Below are 16,953 nucleotides of genomic sequence, written 5' to 3' on the forward strand. Positions count from 1 at the left end.
GCTCCACATTCTGGAAGCTTTTTCAGGAACGGAATGGAGGGGCTAACTCTTATTCAGTTCAGGAGAGACCGGCTAACTTAATTCAGTTCCTGAAGAAGCGCCCAACGCGTGGAGCGAAAAAACGTCTGACGTCGTGCAAAACAACACGCGGTACAAACCCCCAAAACACAAACTGAGAGCTAACCAGAAATGAGGGGCTGCCTCTGAGAACAAGCCGCAGTGAGGACAGGTCTCTTGGGCCCGGCCTGGTGCAAACATCGTGCCGGGTGGGGTTAGGGGGACAGGGTCAAAAGTCAGATCTGGAATTGGAGTTGTTGATGGATGAAGGGGGCGAATTTTGAGGCGGACACAAAACTTATGATGGATGGGTGAGAATACAAGAGTGATGAAATGTCTAAAAGCACATCACTTTGGCAATTCGGCTCACCACTGGTCATGACAGAAAAGCATCAATGCATAGTAAAATGTGGTCAATAAAACGCGAGCTTCACACGTGTGCAAACCTTGTACAGTTTTTTTTTACACGGGTGATGCTTTAACAACCATATCTTTCATGCAAATAACAAAAAAGTCCGTGAATCAAGGGAGGACAGTGTAGGGGACATAACAGATTGCCAGTACTACAGATCCCCCCCACCAATGAGATGTGAAACTTGTGATAACAATGGAATAGGAGACTGTGAGCAAACGGATCTTCGTGAAGTGGAATGAGCTGTACCGTGTCCGCCCCGACTCACCGTAAGTGCCGTGTGGACCTGAAAGAAGAACGTCTCATCCCATTGTGGATTGCTGGAGTTGTTGATAATTTTGGTGGAAACCGGCTTGGCAGACGCGGTGGGAAGATTCAGCTGCACGTAGCAGTCGGGTTTGCTGACTGCAGCCGCATCCCAAAAACAAAACACACAAATGTAGTTATTAGTGATCTGCTGAGTGGACCATTACATTGCAGGATCGTGAGAGGTCGTGGGGACTTTAGGGTGACCTTCATTCGGCAGTGGATTGACGAAGACGATTAATAAACATCATGAAGAAGTACGTCTTCCAAAACACACATCACAAATACATAGATACTACCTAAAAAGTAACACCATCTGTCTGCAAGCTGCATGCTAATTAAAAAGGGACATTGGCATTTCAGAGTCCAGCAGTAGTAGAGTGATTAGTGCGCAGCGCTATGAAACTGGTGTTCCGAGTTTTATTCCCTGCCATGGCTGACATCAGTGACAAGAGATATCAGTGCTAATGCCACCCGCACCCCCTTCACCAACCCACATTGACAAATGTGGCGAAATATTGTCAAAACCCCATGTCTGGAAGAAAATAATTTCTAAACAGTAGTGTGTAGAAAATTATCTTGCACGTGTCACGATGGGTACTGCAAGATCTGACTATATCCGTCCAGCGCTCGTTCAGCGGCATTGGCTTTCGGTTGCCAAACGAAAACATAAGGTCGCACTCGTTACACACAAAGGGGCTTGCCACAAGTGAACCACAATACTTTGCTGATCTCGTCAAGGAGCATAAACCATCACGCAAACTCTGGTCATCGTCACAGCAGCTTTTGGCTGGCCATCGAACAATGAAAGTTACCACATCATGCGCTTTCAAATGCGCTTCTGCGGCCATCTGGAAAGCCCTTCCTTCCGATATTAGGAAACCACTGGAGCTATGCACTTTTAAATCTAGATTGAAAACTCATTTCTATTGTACTACTTTTTGTGTTTAGTTTGTTGTCCTTCCCCGTACCTCCGATTAGCACGGACGTATGGTGCAAAGGAAGTGCAACATACTGTACATACATTAATAACTTGGAGTTTTCTATAGTTCCTGAGTACAGGCCCAAAATGTCAAGAGGCTAGCAAGAAACAACGTGGTGTGGGAAGGTCTTCATCGGTGGATTAAGCATGGCTTCAATAGTTTTTTTTTCGAATTTCAACAGAACATTCAACCAACGTGCCAAAACACGGTCTATTGCAACACAAGTACAAATATAATGGACATGAGTTGCTCATCAAGTAGCGCACTGTATGTGCGGGAGCTGCAATATTGCTTGAAATTCCTCACCACCGACTGCAGTGGCTCCACTCCCACGAATGCCTCGTTGATTGAAGAGCTGTTTTTTTTAAGGTAAATTTTTTCACCAATGACAAATTCGTTGTTCGGCAACGCTGCTCTTGATCAGACACCACATCAACCTTTCCAAACGTAAGGTAGAATTGCAATAAGGCAACCTGCTAAGTTATCCCAATTAGATTGTAAGATTATTTTCAGACGCCTCCCATTATCATCATCAGCTATGATCGGTACAATCCTGAACTTGTTAAAAGTCTTGCAAAATCACCACCATCCGTAAAATTATAAAATAGCACGGATCCAAATGTGTAATTATCTAAAACAAATGATAAGCACGTTGTGTTTTTTAAATGTTTTTTTTCCATGAGTTTACACGAACATAAGTCTAGGCAAAAACATTTTTTTAAAATTTATGCTTTCTATACTCTGTGTACTATTGCTTAACCGTATAAATAATACTAATTTAGGAGATATTAGTCATTCAACAACTGGTTGAAGGCCTTCCCACACCATGCTTGTCATGGTGATCTAATGACCACACTTCATCCCACCGGTAAGTGGTGAAGGCAGTAGAGTGGTGGAGACTCAGTAAACATGGAACGTTGGGCCAATGTTGGATCTCGCCAAGGATCCCAACCATATCACAATGCTGGCACAACATTGCACATTTTCCGGATGATTGCGTGGGGGCAGACGGCAGGAGCAGCTAAGATATGGCATGCCACTGTGGCCAGGAACTTAACTCGGGTCACCGGATTCATATCACAGTGTGCCAACCACACTCCAACTGCTTACAGTGCCAACCACACTGCAACCTCCGATTAGCACGGCTGGCCACGTACAGTGGGAAAGAAGTTCAACGTAAATACATGCTTCATCTTCAAATTGTAAACGCCACAAAACCTACTTTGCAATTTTTATCGAATGAGTGAATAATCATGCAAAGTCGAGGCAATAGTGCAACAACTTTTTTTTAAAAGGTACTTTACATTCTACGTCTTGATGTTGCTTAATACTGTGTGCATATAACTGGTGAAAATCTAAATAATATTCAAGGTTAAAAAGCACAAGCAATCCATAACAATGAAACCTGTGCATGATTCATAATTACAGACGTCACGACGCCCGACTGAAAACAAACAGAAAATATATTAGGACTAACCAAACCAAAGCTTATTTCAACACGGGTTTTGCAATACCGTATTACTAACATAATGAGTCAACAATGTGTGTCCCGCGCATGACGACACATCACGAGCCCCCCCCCCCCCCGTCATTAATAATCATGAGCGGATGACGTCACTCATGTGGGCCCCGCCCCCACCCCAATAATCATGAGCTAATGACGTCACTCATGTGGGCCCCGCCCCCGCCCCCTCATTAATAATCATGAGCGGATGACGTTCCTCCACATGCAGCTCCCCCCCTCACCAATAATCATGAGTTAATGACGTCACTCATGTGGGCCCCGCCCCCACCCCCTCACCAATAATCATGAGCTGATGACGTCACTCATGTGGGCCCCGCCCCCACCCCCTCATTAATAATCATGAGCAGGTCATTATTTTCGATTGAATATTTCAGATTAACTGCAATACACCCGGTCCTTGGACGGGCTAGAGGCTAGTTCTCCTGAATATCAGAATATAAGGACGCACTTTCCCCCAGCCACCCAATACTTAAGTAAAAAGTTGTCTTATAATCGAGAGAATACATTCGCCTCCTGGAAGATGTGTTTTAATCTAGTGGTTCAGAATATGGTTCTCCGTAGCAAGACATGACCACCCAGAGGACAAAAGGCACCACCAGTTGTTCATAATCATCTTCCACAAGACATATATTCCCATTTTGAAGCAGCACGTTCACAATCATCTTCTGGAAGGTGGGCGGTCCACGGTACCGAATCTTCAAATTATAAAACGGACTTTTTAATTTCTGGAACGTCTTATAATTCGGATAAATAAAGTGTATACAGTAATGCCATGCCATGGATCTCAAAAGCTGAGCTTGATCTTTTGGATGCAAGTTCAAACAGGGTCTAATATCTGCCTGCAGCTATATTGGGGCACATTCCACCCTCCCTCCACCACACAATTACAAAAAGCAGTTTCTCCACTGCCATTCTGAAATAGACCTTGCCATGGGTTAAATTCGACCTTGCTTTGTAACGACATCAATTATCGAGCGGAGAACACTTAAATGTGAATTTGCTTGGCTGTTTGCACATTGAACTTCTTTGGCACTGTACGTACCCAACCGTGCTACATTGGAGGTGCGGGGAATGAACGCCAAGGGATTAAAACAGGAGACGATGTCCTTTGGAAGATGATTCAGAATGACTGGTGGCTAAATGATTGAGATTCATGCAAGAAAGATTTTCAGTTTTACGATTAATGTACCTTTTAAACACACGTTTGGATTAACACACCTCTGGACAGCCAGCTGGGGATATATTAATACCAATTAAAACACGTCGGGGAGCATTAAGCCTTCTAAAGCTACAGTTACATAACAGGAGTTCGGATTATACATTGACATGTCCACACGACTCTCCTCTTTCCTCCACCAAATATTACATCATCAGACTTTGCTTACTTGAGCCAACGGAATTTGTGGGGAAATTTAAAATCAACCAGCAAGCTTTGTTGTGCCCCAACTTGTTGTGTAAGCATTAATATTCCCAGCTCGCTACCCTTAGGTGTATTGATCACAAACGTGTGTGTGTGTGGTTTTAAAACTGAAAACGTCCCTGCACGATTCCTGATCATTTCACTATCAGCCATTCAGAATCATCTTTCAGCAGCAAATATGCTTTGAAGCTCACATTTGTTAAAGGAGTGTTGTACACAGTGCACAACGCATCAGCATCACGCATTCCACATTGCATACATACACACAGTCACGAAACGTGTTGTGGCATGAATATGATTACATTCATGATTATGGAGCAGGGCCATCTATTATGGAAATCCTCACAAGGTGCAGCCCTGAAATGACTTGCGCACGCCCCTGTTGGCAGAAGGCCCTCCATTAGCAGGAGCTCTAGAGATCTGCTCCAGAGGGCATTGTGCCCTATTCTTCCCTTGGAAGATGTTGGAGGACCCACATGTAACACCACCACAAGCGACCTGCCGATAAGACTGTGGTGTACCGATGGACACTGCTCGGTGGGCAGCAGCGGGCGGCAGGGGGGGGGATAAAATAACGCACCTATAAAGAGTTAAGAAATAACACTGACGATCAGCAAACATGGTTGAATTGTGTTTTAACTATTTCTATAAAAATGTGAGAATGATTGAACAAATTCTCTAATTCAACAAGCTAATCAATACAAATAAATAAACAAAGAATGGCTAAAGCTATTAGGGTACAAAATATAATACGTAAATATCTGGAATACAGTTTAAACTGGATTTGAAATGTAAAAATGGGTTTTACTTACATATGTCATTTCCATGTATGTTCACAGCTTTGATCACTCGTACAGACAGTTTTCTGTAAGGATAATATTCCTGCGTTGAAACGACAAGAACATTACTTAATCATTATTCAATTAAAAAAAGCGCATCCCACCTCTGCGGTAATTTTACTTGCCATCATTCCAAATTGTACCATATGAACACTTTTTTTTACGCCAATTCTTTCTACTTAAATTACTGGTACATTTATCAACACGACAACTAGAAAATAAGATAACACACTGCACATTTTTCAAGTCGTGCCTTTATTTTGAAATTTAAAGTCATACATTGCCATGTTTTTTTTTTGGGGGGGGGGTTCTATTCCTTTAATTTATTCCAGATGTGCTATCGGTCTCGCACTATGAGACAAAGGATTTGTCTGGAAATCTTTCACAGCGGTTTGCTGCTGTGCAAAAAAACATTCTCTCAAGTGGCTTTTCATCGTTTGTACGGTAGGGGGCACACTTTCAAACACACTCCGCTATTATTTTGAATTTTCAAAGTTGGAATTTTGCTACATTAAGTGGAAAAGCAACTTTAATTATTGTTGTGTATGCTGTCAATGGTGACCAGGCTGAGACAAACAACTTGATACACTTGAGGGCACCGTTCCATCTCGGATGACTGCCGATGTGCCAACCTTGTGTCCCGGCAATGTCTCCTCATCACTCTGACTTCCAACCCACCCAGGCACCACGAACAAAGTTTCGTGTTTAATCCACGTCCGTGATAACCCTAGCAACATTTGATCCGCATACTTGAGCTGTTACAATTACAGCAACAAGCAAAGATGACACTAACTAGATTCGAAGCTTTCGTGACTGCAGGAATTACTCTTTGGTTCTTTCGGTAAAGTCACGTAGAAAATAAAATAATAAAATAATAATAGAATACGTTTCGGTTTCAACACAAGCAACCATCATCAGGTAAGAATGAATGATAAAACACAGACACGGAAACACCACAGGCAGACACACATGCAGAGAGAGACACACACAAAGACACACGCCAAGACAAACAGAAGGCTTTTTTGTATTTTCTACGTGACTTTACCGAAAGAATCAATGAGTAAAGATGGCACTAGACTGAGTTATAAACAGTCATGGTGGAATTTGATCAAGTATGAGCTAAAAGCCTGCCAATTATCACTCGACTTCTGAGGCATTAAAAAAAATCTTGTAGTGCTGCTTCAGTGTAATCTTGCTGCAATATTAGAGTTGTTATCCCAATACTGCAAGCAGTTAAGTGCGGATGTTTTCATCTTTGTTACACAATGAATTACCAAGCACCAAAACACATGCTCATCAAAGAAAAAAAAAATCAGCATTTAGTTCTTTGGTAAATAAATGCATCAACAGATAGACCTCAATTCCACATTTTCACAGAAGCATATTTTGTCGATTGCTTTATTGGACTTCCAAACAAATTTTCAATCAGTGCTTATTGTAGCTACGACATGTAGATCATAAATAAGGACACTGGCAAAGAGAAACTAAACAACAAATGAACATTGCACAAAAAATCATTGAAAGACGGGTACTCTGAATAACACTGAAGACAAACAACTTGGGAAACGTGAATCAAGTAACCAATGCAAATTAGACGTAACTTGGACCGGTGAGAGAAGTAAGTGCGCTTCGGGAGAAAACATTGCTTGATGGAATGATGGCTAGCGGACAAGACCAGTGACGGAATAACAGCCAACAGCAGAACATTCCGTAGAGGGCAACCACCACAGAGATGGAGCACAGATATCGTCATCCAGCAGTTTGGTAGACAATAGTTAATAATAATAATATATGAACCTCTCGTCCACGACCAAAAAATACATCCGATTACACATTTGAGTGCACAACTGCGAGGCACAGCAGCCCATGACCCATAATGTGCTCGGGCATTAAAGTGTGAAGGCAGTGTCAGCTGTAACAGCAACGTGCAGCACACGGGGTGGTGACGAGTCAGTCGGCTGCCTGTCTGAGTGCCAAGCCACTCGGCAATGCCTTTCTCTCGCAAACAAGAAATACGAGCTGCCAAATGAACGCACGTGGCGCCGCGCCAGCCTGCTCTCTACTCTGCCACGTCCGATGACATGTGTCGCCAATTCAAATGTAGCCACACTTCTTTCCCCTTTGACACAATTTTCTATTTCTGCCGATCACGATCAGGTTAACCCCTAACATTATGACTGTTATGCTGTGAAAGACGGTGGAACAGACTATGATTCAGCAACTACACTTGTAGCTAAAATAGCCATAGAGACAATAACCATCTGCAAGTGGTCTCCCTGTGCGTGCTAGTTCGCTGACAATGTCATCAAGATGACCGAATGCACAAAAATGGCCTCCTGGTCTGAAACGCATGAAAGCCCAAACATGTCAAGCAAAGGTCCATACCAGGACCAACCAACGTTGAAGGCATATCCAGATCAAAATGTGGGGTCTTGTAAAAAAAAACTTATTATGTAGACGATCAATAGTTTTGCCATCCAAGAAACCCACCTACCTGAACCCAACCCATGCAGGATGAATATCTACGGATACCACATGGTAGCCTGCCAATACCATATGAAACACAGCATGGCCACATACGTCCAGGCCAACCTAAGTACACAAGCAGAAGAATTCCTGCCCACAAGCAGTTCACTGTTTTCCATCACAATTCGAGTGGGCAAGCTGACCATTATATTCTTAGCTCTTTCGGTAAAGTCACGTTGAAGGGAAACAATAAAATATATAAAACAATAACATTCTCACGACGTTTCGACCATAACACAAACGTCGTGAGAATTTTATTGTTTAATATGTTTTATTATTTTATTGTTTCCCTTCAACGTGACTTTACCGAAAGAGCTAAGAATATGAATTACTGCAGTCACGAAAGCTTTGAATCAAAATTTAAGCTGACCATTGTTAACGTCTACAAGCCTCCAACTACATCGTGGCTAACCACTGTCCTAACAGCGGCTAACCACCCAGCCATCTGCATGAGCGATTTCAACATCCACCACCGTATGAGGGGCTACCAAAAAGAAGACCGAGCAGGTGAACACCTCAAAGACTGGGTGGTAGCCTCTGACACCCACCTCGTCCTCAATGCCAAATGCCCGGGCACCTTCTTCTTAGCCCGCTGGAGGAATAAATGCCCACCGGACCTCTGCTTCATGAAAAGTGACAATAAAGGATGGCTGCTCACCTGATCCTGGAAGGTTCTTAAGAACTTCCCCCACTCACAAGACAGGGCCAGCATCGTACTTGTAGGGATCAAAGTGCCGATAGTCGCTTCAGTGCCAAAACCAAGATGAAAGTTCTGAAAGGCCACATGGCCCACCTTTGCAAGCATTGGCGGAATGACAATCCAGAGAATACCACTTTCTCCAAAATATGGCCATTTTGCTGAAAGTGATAGCCACCAGAAACATCCCGTGCAGCTACAGAAAATAAAATGTGACTTGCAGGCCCGGTCAGAGCTACGGCACGCACTGATTCCCGAGATTAAGGCAGATTTGCACTTGGTGAGAAACCATGGAAAACCTGGAATTCTCACACTCCAGCAGGAAACCTGCAAATCTCTATCGCTGGCTTGGTGCCACCTCACCGCCCCCACCATAGGTGCCACGGGTCAGTGCCGACGCCATTGCGGGTTGCCTCCTAGCCAATTCAAAGATCCAACTACTCCCAAAAACAAACGTAGAATGAAAAAGCACAGCTACAACACTCCACAGTGCGTGCAACAGGGACCCGCATGTACTTTGCTGCAGAATGCTGCTTTGCCTCATGTTCTAGTAACCGCCACACTAATATCGTAGATGTACAGATAAACTCTGCAACGAGGTCGGTATGAGGGATGCTTAAGTCCACTCCAATTGAAGCGGCTTCCAGTGCTGTTCCAAATTATCCTACCTGCCATCCGCCGCAACGCCACTGTGCAACGCGAGATGGGAAAAAATGGAAAGCAATTCAGACCCTCCAATTCACGAAGACCTGAACAAAGGCATCACGAAAGTGCTTAAAATCACGCCGGCCATTCGGGGAACAGGAGCCAATATTCACGCAGCTGGCACCAACCCAATTATCCACATGGATGGGAAATGTGGGATGCATGCAACGTCCATAACCAATGCCTCGTCACTGACCGGCAGGGTCAACCACCCTCGAAGAGTGGACAGCACTGAATGGAATCCATAGAGGATACGGGCAATGTGGCCACATGCTTCACAAGTGGAAGATGAGGGATGACCCCAAATGTGCCTGTGGTCATGAGTCCCAGACTATGCAACATATCACATCAACCTGCCCACGCAAATCTGTTGCTGGAGGCAATCCTTATCTCCACTTCATATCTCAGGAGACCACTGATTGTATTACCAAACTATGCATCCCATTTAAAGCTTTTCTGTCATATGAAAGATAGCCATAATATATCATGAGGCCTCCTTTGCCAGTACCAAAATATAAGAATAGGTTTTTCCCCTTTTTTCTGGCAACAAAACTGAAACCTTTTCACAAGGAATCATGTTTGCATTAACCACAATTCTTGTGGTCAGAATGCAAACAAAAAACACTCTGATAATATGATGCATTGTCTTTGAAACTGATTGGTCCACACCAGAGACAGCTTTCTTTTGAGCCTAGTCTCAAACGGTGTTCGACCAGTGGACGCCAAAAGACGTACTGTACAGCTCAAAGACAATGCGCTATCAGAGTAATCAGTTTCAAAGACAATGCCACATATATTATTAGAGTATGTTTTTGTTTGCATTATGACCACAAGTATCGTGGTTAATGCAGACCATGATTCCTTGCAGAAAGGTTTCAGTTTTGTTGTCAGAAATAACGGGAAAAACCTATTCTTATAGCCATAATAATTTTATAAAATTTTTACAAGGCGCGAAACATCGGACGTAAGGCCCAACACCATTCCGTACAAACTGAAAACACATTATAGCTGGACTGCAGAAAACATATCTGCTGAGACCCAATTGTCACACTGCATGACAACCCTTACAATGCACGTTTATTTACAAAGCAGTTCAAATATCCCCAAGTGCAAAGAGTTTTGCAAAAAGCTACGTGAAAAGCCAAAGCCAGGTCAGAGCAATTTGAGCTTTTGTACAGAACTTGTTGTAAGTTCTGCTTTGCCTGATAACTCATGGTGTGCGTCTGCCTAAAACACATCAACGATTTTATTGAACAACATCCAACTCCCACGCACTCCATCCCCATGAACAGATTATCGTGAACATCTTAGGTCCTGAAAGAAAGAAAAAAACTTCCCCCATCAATAACAAACGATTTGCCAGTTGCTTCTGCGGCAGTGCCAAAAACAGCGAGCTCAACCCACATTTCAAAAATGTACGTGGCGAGCTGCTTTTCACACTGCAGTTTGAAAAGGGGAAGTTTAAATCAAATCCAGAGCTGCACAAGAGGTCATGACCGTCATTTTAACAATTCTGCAAAACCTTTGGTCACCATGTGACAGACACATTGACGTATCGCAGTTGTCCATAAGAAACATCTACTTAATATATACACAGTAGGCACGTGTTCCCGATATCGGTTTTAAAACACCAACAATCTGAAACTCCAGCCTAGATACAAACTGCAATTTCAGAAAAAAGTACGTCACTTCCACGACTTACTCTATTGTAAATCGACCAAGTTGATCAAAGGGCTTCCCAAAATAAGGGAGATGACCCAGAGCAAAAAGGACGAATTGCATATATGCACATTATTTTTTCTACGATAGCTAGCTACCTGTAGGCTTCCATACTACTGCCTACCTATTGGAATGCATAACATATTCCACGTGAAGGTGAGCTAAGGGTCCAACGTAAACTTGGTTTTCAGTGCCCCCCCCCCCGCTACACCTCTCAAATAGCCTCTCCAAAGTTTCCCTCAATTCCATAACCTGGGTGGGCTCTCATTTTTCAAATTCCCTCAGCCAATCAGGCTTTGAATCACCCTTATGCTTCCACCAATCCAGTAAGCGCTTCCAATCAGTCCATCAGACCCAACGCAGAAGATCCCTGGGCTTGATCTTCCACGAAGCTCATGTTTCACCCTAAACTGCATCCACTGCACAAACCATGGCAGACGCGGATACCTGATGCGCAAATGGAAAATTAAAAACCCTCCGATGTGCGACTGTGGTCATGCAGAACAGACCGTACAACATACCGTATAACGATGCAATGCCCCGATCCTCAAATACCAAGGAGACATTACGGTGACACACTCCGCTACTCCTGATGCGGTAATTTTGCTTGAACCACCTGAATGTGAAATTGTAGTTGTTTCTCTCTGTCTACATCAGCCATACGAAAGAAGATCGGCCGATGGCATGAGCAAAGCCGGTACCGCTGACAGCTTTATAGCCTGTAGCGCCTTATTGATGCCCACTTTGAATAACAAAGCCGTTGAGTAATGTTGTTCGAAACGGCTAATTGATCAATTAATGAGGTACGTCTCCCGACGACCTCTAACTCACAGGAGGTTAAAGTGTATGTGCAAGATGTGCCTTTTTTGAGCTTCCGTTTTGTATGTGTAATGTGTGTGTTTGAGCTGCCGCTCTCTCTCTGCCCCCCCCCCAACCGTATTTCCTATTTAAGCTTCTGTTCTTCCCTGTGGCCCCCCCTCTCTCTCTTTCCTTGCCTCCCTGTCCGTCTTTCCTCCCTCCTTACCTCTTGGTGGACTTGTATATGTATTTCTACTGACCGTATACCTCGTATTTTTTTCACTTTTATCACTCTTTCTATGCTGGTTTGTGCAATCCAGAGGTTGAACACGAAATTTAACACTTTTATGAAATTCGTGGTCCACCAGGAAGTGTCTAACTGTGTTGTTGGCCTGACTGGCTGTGCTTCACATAATGTTTTTTCAGGTTTGTTGCATGCTCGTCTCTCATCTTTTTGTGTTGTATTTACCTCCATGATTTGTTCTTGACACCTGATGAAGATCGCTTGCGTTGTGATCGAAACGTCGTGATTGATTTGTTTTAATATAATTTTATTGTATTTCTACATACGTGACTTTACCGAAAAAAAACAATGATTCACAAGAGGTTGCCGGTGCGAGCGTGTGGTGGCGGCAATTTGGCTGGACGGGGAGAGAGAAGATGTATGGGTTACACGGCCAGGGTGGAAAGCCAGGCCACTTGGTGGCAGTGATTGTGGTGAAGTTCTGTTCGTGTACAAGTTCCCCTTTCAACGAGCTGTATTCCCTCTGTATTGTTCTCATAAATAAACCCCAAATTAAGCCGGTAATAATACGAGTATGGGATTTTTTTATCATTAAGCTTTGCTTTATGCACATGTAGTTTTCCCTAACTTGTTATTGTAGTTAGTCTTAGCTCTTTCGGTAAAGTCATGTTGAAGGGAAACAATAAAATAATAAAATATATATAAAACAATAAAAATTCTCAGGTTTCGACCATAACACAAACGGTCATCATCAGGTGTGAAAAACCAACGGCAAGAGCTAAGAATATGAATTACTGCAGTCACGAAAGCTTTAAATCAAAATTTAAAATACATACTCTTTGGTTTTATTCGGTAAAGTCATGTAGACTCTACCGAATAAAACCAAAGAGTATGAATCCTTGCAGTCACGAAAGCTTCAAATCTAAAAAAAATGTTTACAAAAAAAATCACTGAGTCTGCAAAGAGAGAGAGAGAGAGCCGTTTCCACTTCCAAAACAGTCAACGTTATAACGTGAACAAAGCCCGGTCGCTGATTGGCCGCGGGCATGGCTCAGCCCCACTTTTTGAGCGCTCGGATTGGCCGACAGTGGACGCCCCGCGTGAAAAAAACGTAAAAACCGTAAACCAACATTTTGAACGTTAAAATGGGACCTCTTTTGCCAGTATCAAAGTGTGAAAAAATAAGAATAGGGTTTGGCCCTTTCTGGAAATAAAACAGGTGTTAAGATGCGTATTCTTTATATGAATCACTGCAGTCACGAAAGCTTTAAATCAAAATTTAGGTGTTAAGATGTTCAAATACTTATACTGTATTTGAATGCCGTTTTAAAGCTTTCGTGACTGCAGGGATTCATATTATTGGTTCTTTCGGTAAAGCTGTATTTTTTAAAATTATTTTATTGTTTCCCTTCTACGTGACTTTACCGAAAGAACCATGAATATAAACCTATGTTTTGTTATTTTAACGGTCGTCGAAACCATGGAGACGTTAACCGAAACAACTGTTAACCGATGCGACCGTTAACCGAGAGACGAATCTACACGTATTACATTGCGTTCCTGTAACATCCATACATCTATAGTTTCACGTTAATCCGATCACAGCCATTGAGTCAAGGGAAGGGGGAGACATTCCACATTCCTTGAGCATGTAATATTACATTGCATGCGTGACGGTACTACCTTTGCGAGTTCCGATGATGTTGGTGATGGTTGTGGTTGTTGTTGTGTCGAGGGTGCACGTCTGCCGCCCTTCGCCGAGTCTCTTCGGTTCCTCGTCTCAGAATCGGCGACGAAGGCAGCGCTTGTCATGGCTGGCAGGGCACGGCGACTCAAGAGGTACCGGAACATGCTGAAAGAAGAAGAACAACAAGAAGAAGAACAAGATGATGATGATGATGGTGCCAGCAAACGATTTGCTGGCATCCAACGACACCTCGACTTGAAATACAACACGCGCGCGCAGACACCACGAGAAAAATAAATAACAACCACAGTTGACTTTAAAACAAATAAACAAAAGTATAATGTTCTGGGCAGAAAATTGTTTAAACACGCACGCAAGTCGGATGGAACAACACAACAAGTTGAGCAACCGTTGTACTACGACTGTTGGTTTTCTTCAAACTGCCAAAATCAACACTGATCGCACGTTGATCACACTGATCGCACGTTGTTCACGCTGATCACACGTTGTTCACACTGGACACACGTTGTTCACACTGATTACATGTTGTTCACACTGGACACATGTTGTTCACACTGGGCCTAGCGTCTCCTGCGTGTTAAAGTGTGCAGACAGATGCCGAACGATCGATCGATCAGTAGATCAGCAGATCCCCCGTATCGCCTATAACATACTTGGGGGGGCAGGTGCTGCTGGTCGCGACTTTCACCGAATGTAGAGGCTGGGCACGACGCCACACGCAGGCAGGGGTTGAGCCAACCAACGCTGCGAACTCGGTCACCTCTCTTGGTCTCACACCACCGTTGATGTGGGGGTTTTTTTAAGGCCGAGTTGACCTAGGGGAGGCGCACGAACCGGCTCGGATGTAATCGCCACGCGGTGTTAACCGCGAGTGGGTATGGGGGGGGGGGACCCGGGTTCGGAGTGCCAAACGGCTCTCGCCACTGCGCTTCAGCTCACTCCGAAATAAAATACTCAGAGGGAGAGAGACAGAGAGAGAGAGAGACAGAGAGAGAGAGAGACACAGCAGGAAGACAAGTTTAGGCTACCAACCACGAGACTGCGCGACTACCGTCACCACTTGTGACTCCACTCACGCACTCGCAAGACTTGCGCAAGGGTGGTGGAGGGTGGTGGTGGTGGTGGAGGGTGGTTGTGGTGATGGAGGGTGGTGGTGGTGGTGATGGAGGAGGGTGGTGGTGGTGCAACAAGAGGAATTATGACCAAACCGCTCTAACGTGCAACGCGTGTGTGTCCCTTGAAATATATATATAAAAAACCGGCCAGACCCGAACCTTAAACTCCACAACAAGTGAATAAGTAACAACCACCCCCCCCCCCAACTGACGCACGTGCCGTGCACACACACACACACGTGCCTGTGTGTGTTTGCACAGACGGCGCTCGCTGGCACACGTCTATATATACACACATACGCACGCTGCCTCTAACCCTGAGAACCCGGATTACAAGCCACGTGTTACCCAAAGAGGTCTTCTTCGCAACCCGCTGTGATGACGAACACTCAAATGAGGTCACTTTTAACACGTAATAAACTTTCATCGGCCAATATTGTTCAGTTTCGATTTAAAGCTTTCGTGACTGCAAGGATTCATCTTCTTTGGTTCTTTCGGTAAAGTCACGTAGAATGAGAATAATAATAAATCATATTTTAATAAATAATATTATATTTTTTATTCTCATTCTACGTGACTTTACCGAAAGAACCAAAGAAGATGAATATTGTTCAGATTTAAAGTTTTTCTTTGGGGGGGGGGGTGTTAGATCGCGTAAATATAAATGTGTACGCGATCTAACCTTAGTTAGGAATTGATTATGAATTAATTGATAATCTTAATTACGAATTCAAACGTCATGGATAAGAATGTAACCCGCCAGCGCTCCATCCGAGGCTGGCTCGACGTTTGTCATCATCTGCGTTAAGGCCTGTCCATAACATGGCAGTGGAAAATTTTGATTTAAAGCTTTCGTGACTGCAGTAATTCATATTCTTAGCTCTTTCGGTAAAGTCACGTTGAAGGGAAACAATAAAATAATAAAATATATAAAACAATAAAAAATTAAAAAAAATATTGTTTTATATATTTTATTATTTTATTGTTTCCCTTCAACGTGACTTTACCGAAAGAGCTAAGAATATGGCAGTGGAAGTAATATAGCCCTATTTAAAGTGTACCCTATACTGTGCTTATGCCTATAACACTTTGATTGACAGGGGTCTTGGATCCAGGGGCGGAGCCAGGGGGGTGACAGGGTAGACAATTGTCACCCCCGAAAAAAATAAAAAAAAATCTGAAACATTCTGCGTATAAAGTGTACGACACTCGGTCTGGCGGACTTCGCGCTACTGCATTGTCCAGAGAGTGTCCGCCAAACCGATGGCGTCTAGTTCAACAGCCTGACTCTCTCTAAATCATTCTTGAAATTAACATTTGTTGAATGTCACCCCCGGGCTGAAAATCCTGGCTCCGCCCCTGCTTGGATCAGAAGTTCTCCGTGACTCGAACACAAGGTGCTCCAAGCACGAAACTTGTCATAACGTAATTACCGCTCATCGATACACTGACCCCTAATAAGTCATTTCGCCACCCACCCAAGCTCCCGGCTATTGTGGTGAATGCAGGTTTTCCCATCTCCTTGTGCCGTTGCCGATGAGTTTCCAAGATGAAATGGACACGACGAAGTGAAACCACACGGAGACGACCGAGCTGTCTTGCCAGGTTGAGCGAACAGTACAGAGTGAATTCAACCCGCATGTAGAGAGGCTTTCGTGGAGAAATGTGGTTGGCGTGTGTGTATATATATACACGCCAAATCGCACGAACCGAACCCGCAAGAAGCGCGGGAAACCTATAATGGATGTTGTTAGATTCTCTTTGGGTAAAGTCACGTAGATAGAAAAATAAAAATAAATCACGACGTTTCGATCGCAACCCAAGAAATCGTCTTCAAGTTTACATTGTTGGTGACTCGTGTTCTCATACCTGTCGACCCCTTATCAATACCTGCCTTAT

The 16,953-nt window shown here is 43.7% G+C and overlaps 1 protein-coding gene across 2 annotated transcripts in view; it reads right to left on the bottom strand.

The window, feature by feature from the left end:
• PLA2G4F (phospholipase A2 group IVF) overlaps positions 1-15,185 on the bottom strand; it is a 55,631-nt gene extending 40,446 nt beyond the window's left edge. Inside the window, exons 1-4 of one of the 2 annotated variants that reach the window (XM_032952187.2) lie at positions 14,593-15,185; positions 13,915-14,083; positions 5,516-5,585; positions 738-874 (exon numbers count right to left, since the gene is read on the bottom strand). In XM_032952187.2, coding sequence (XP_032808078.1) covers positions 738-874; positions 5,516-5,585; positions 13,915-14,082 — 375 coding nt within the window. In that variant the 5' untranslated portion in view covers position 14,083; positions 14,593-15,185. Of the gene's footprint in view, positions 1-737; positions 875-5,515; positions 5,586-13,914; positions 14,084-14,291; positions 14,400-14,592 lie in introns of those variants that run through there. The other variant, XM_076066336.1, reaches the window with a different exon arrangement.
• Positions 15,186-16,953: the final 1,768 nt, after the last annotated feature.

Source organism: Petromyzon marinus, chromosome 11 (assembly GCF_048934315.1).
Source record: "Petromyzon marinus isolate PM22_M1 ecotype Great Lakes invasive population chromosome 11, UKy_Petmar_22M1.pri1.0, whole genome shotgun sequence".
NCBI lineage: Eukaryota > Metazoa > Chordata > Hyperoartia > Petromyzontiformes > Petromyzontidae > Petromyzon > Petromyzon marinus.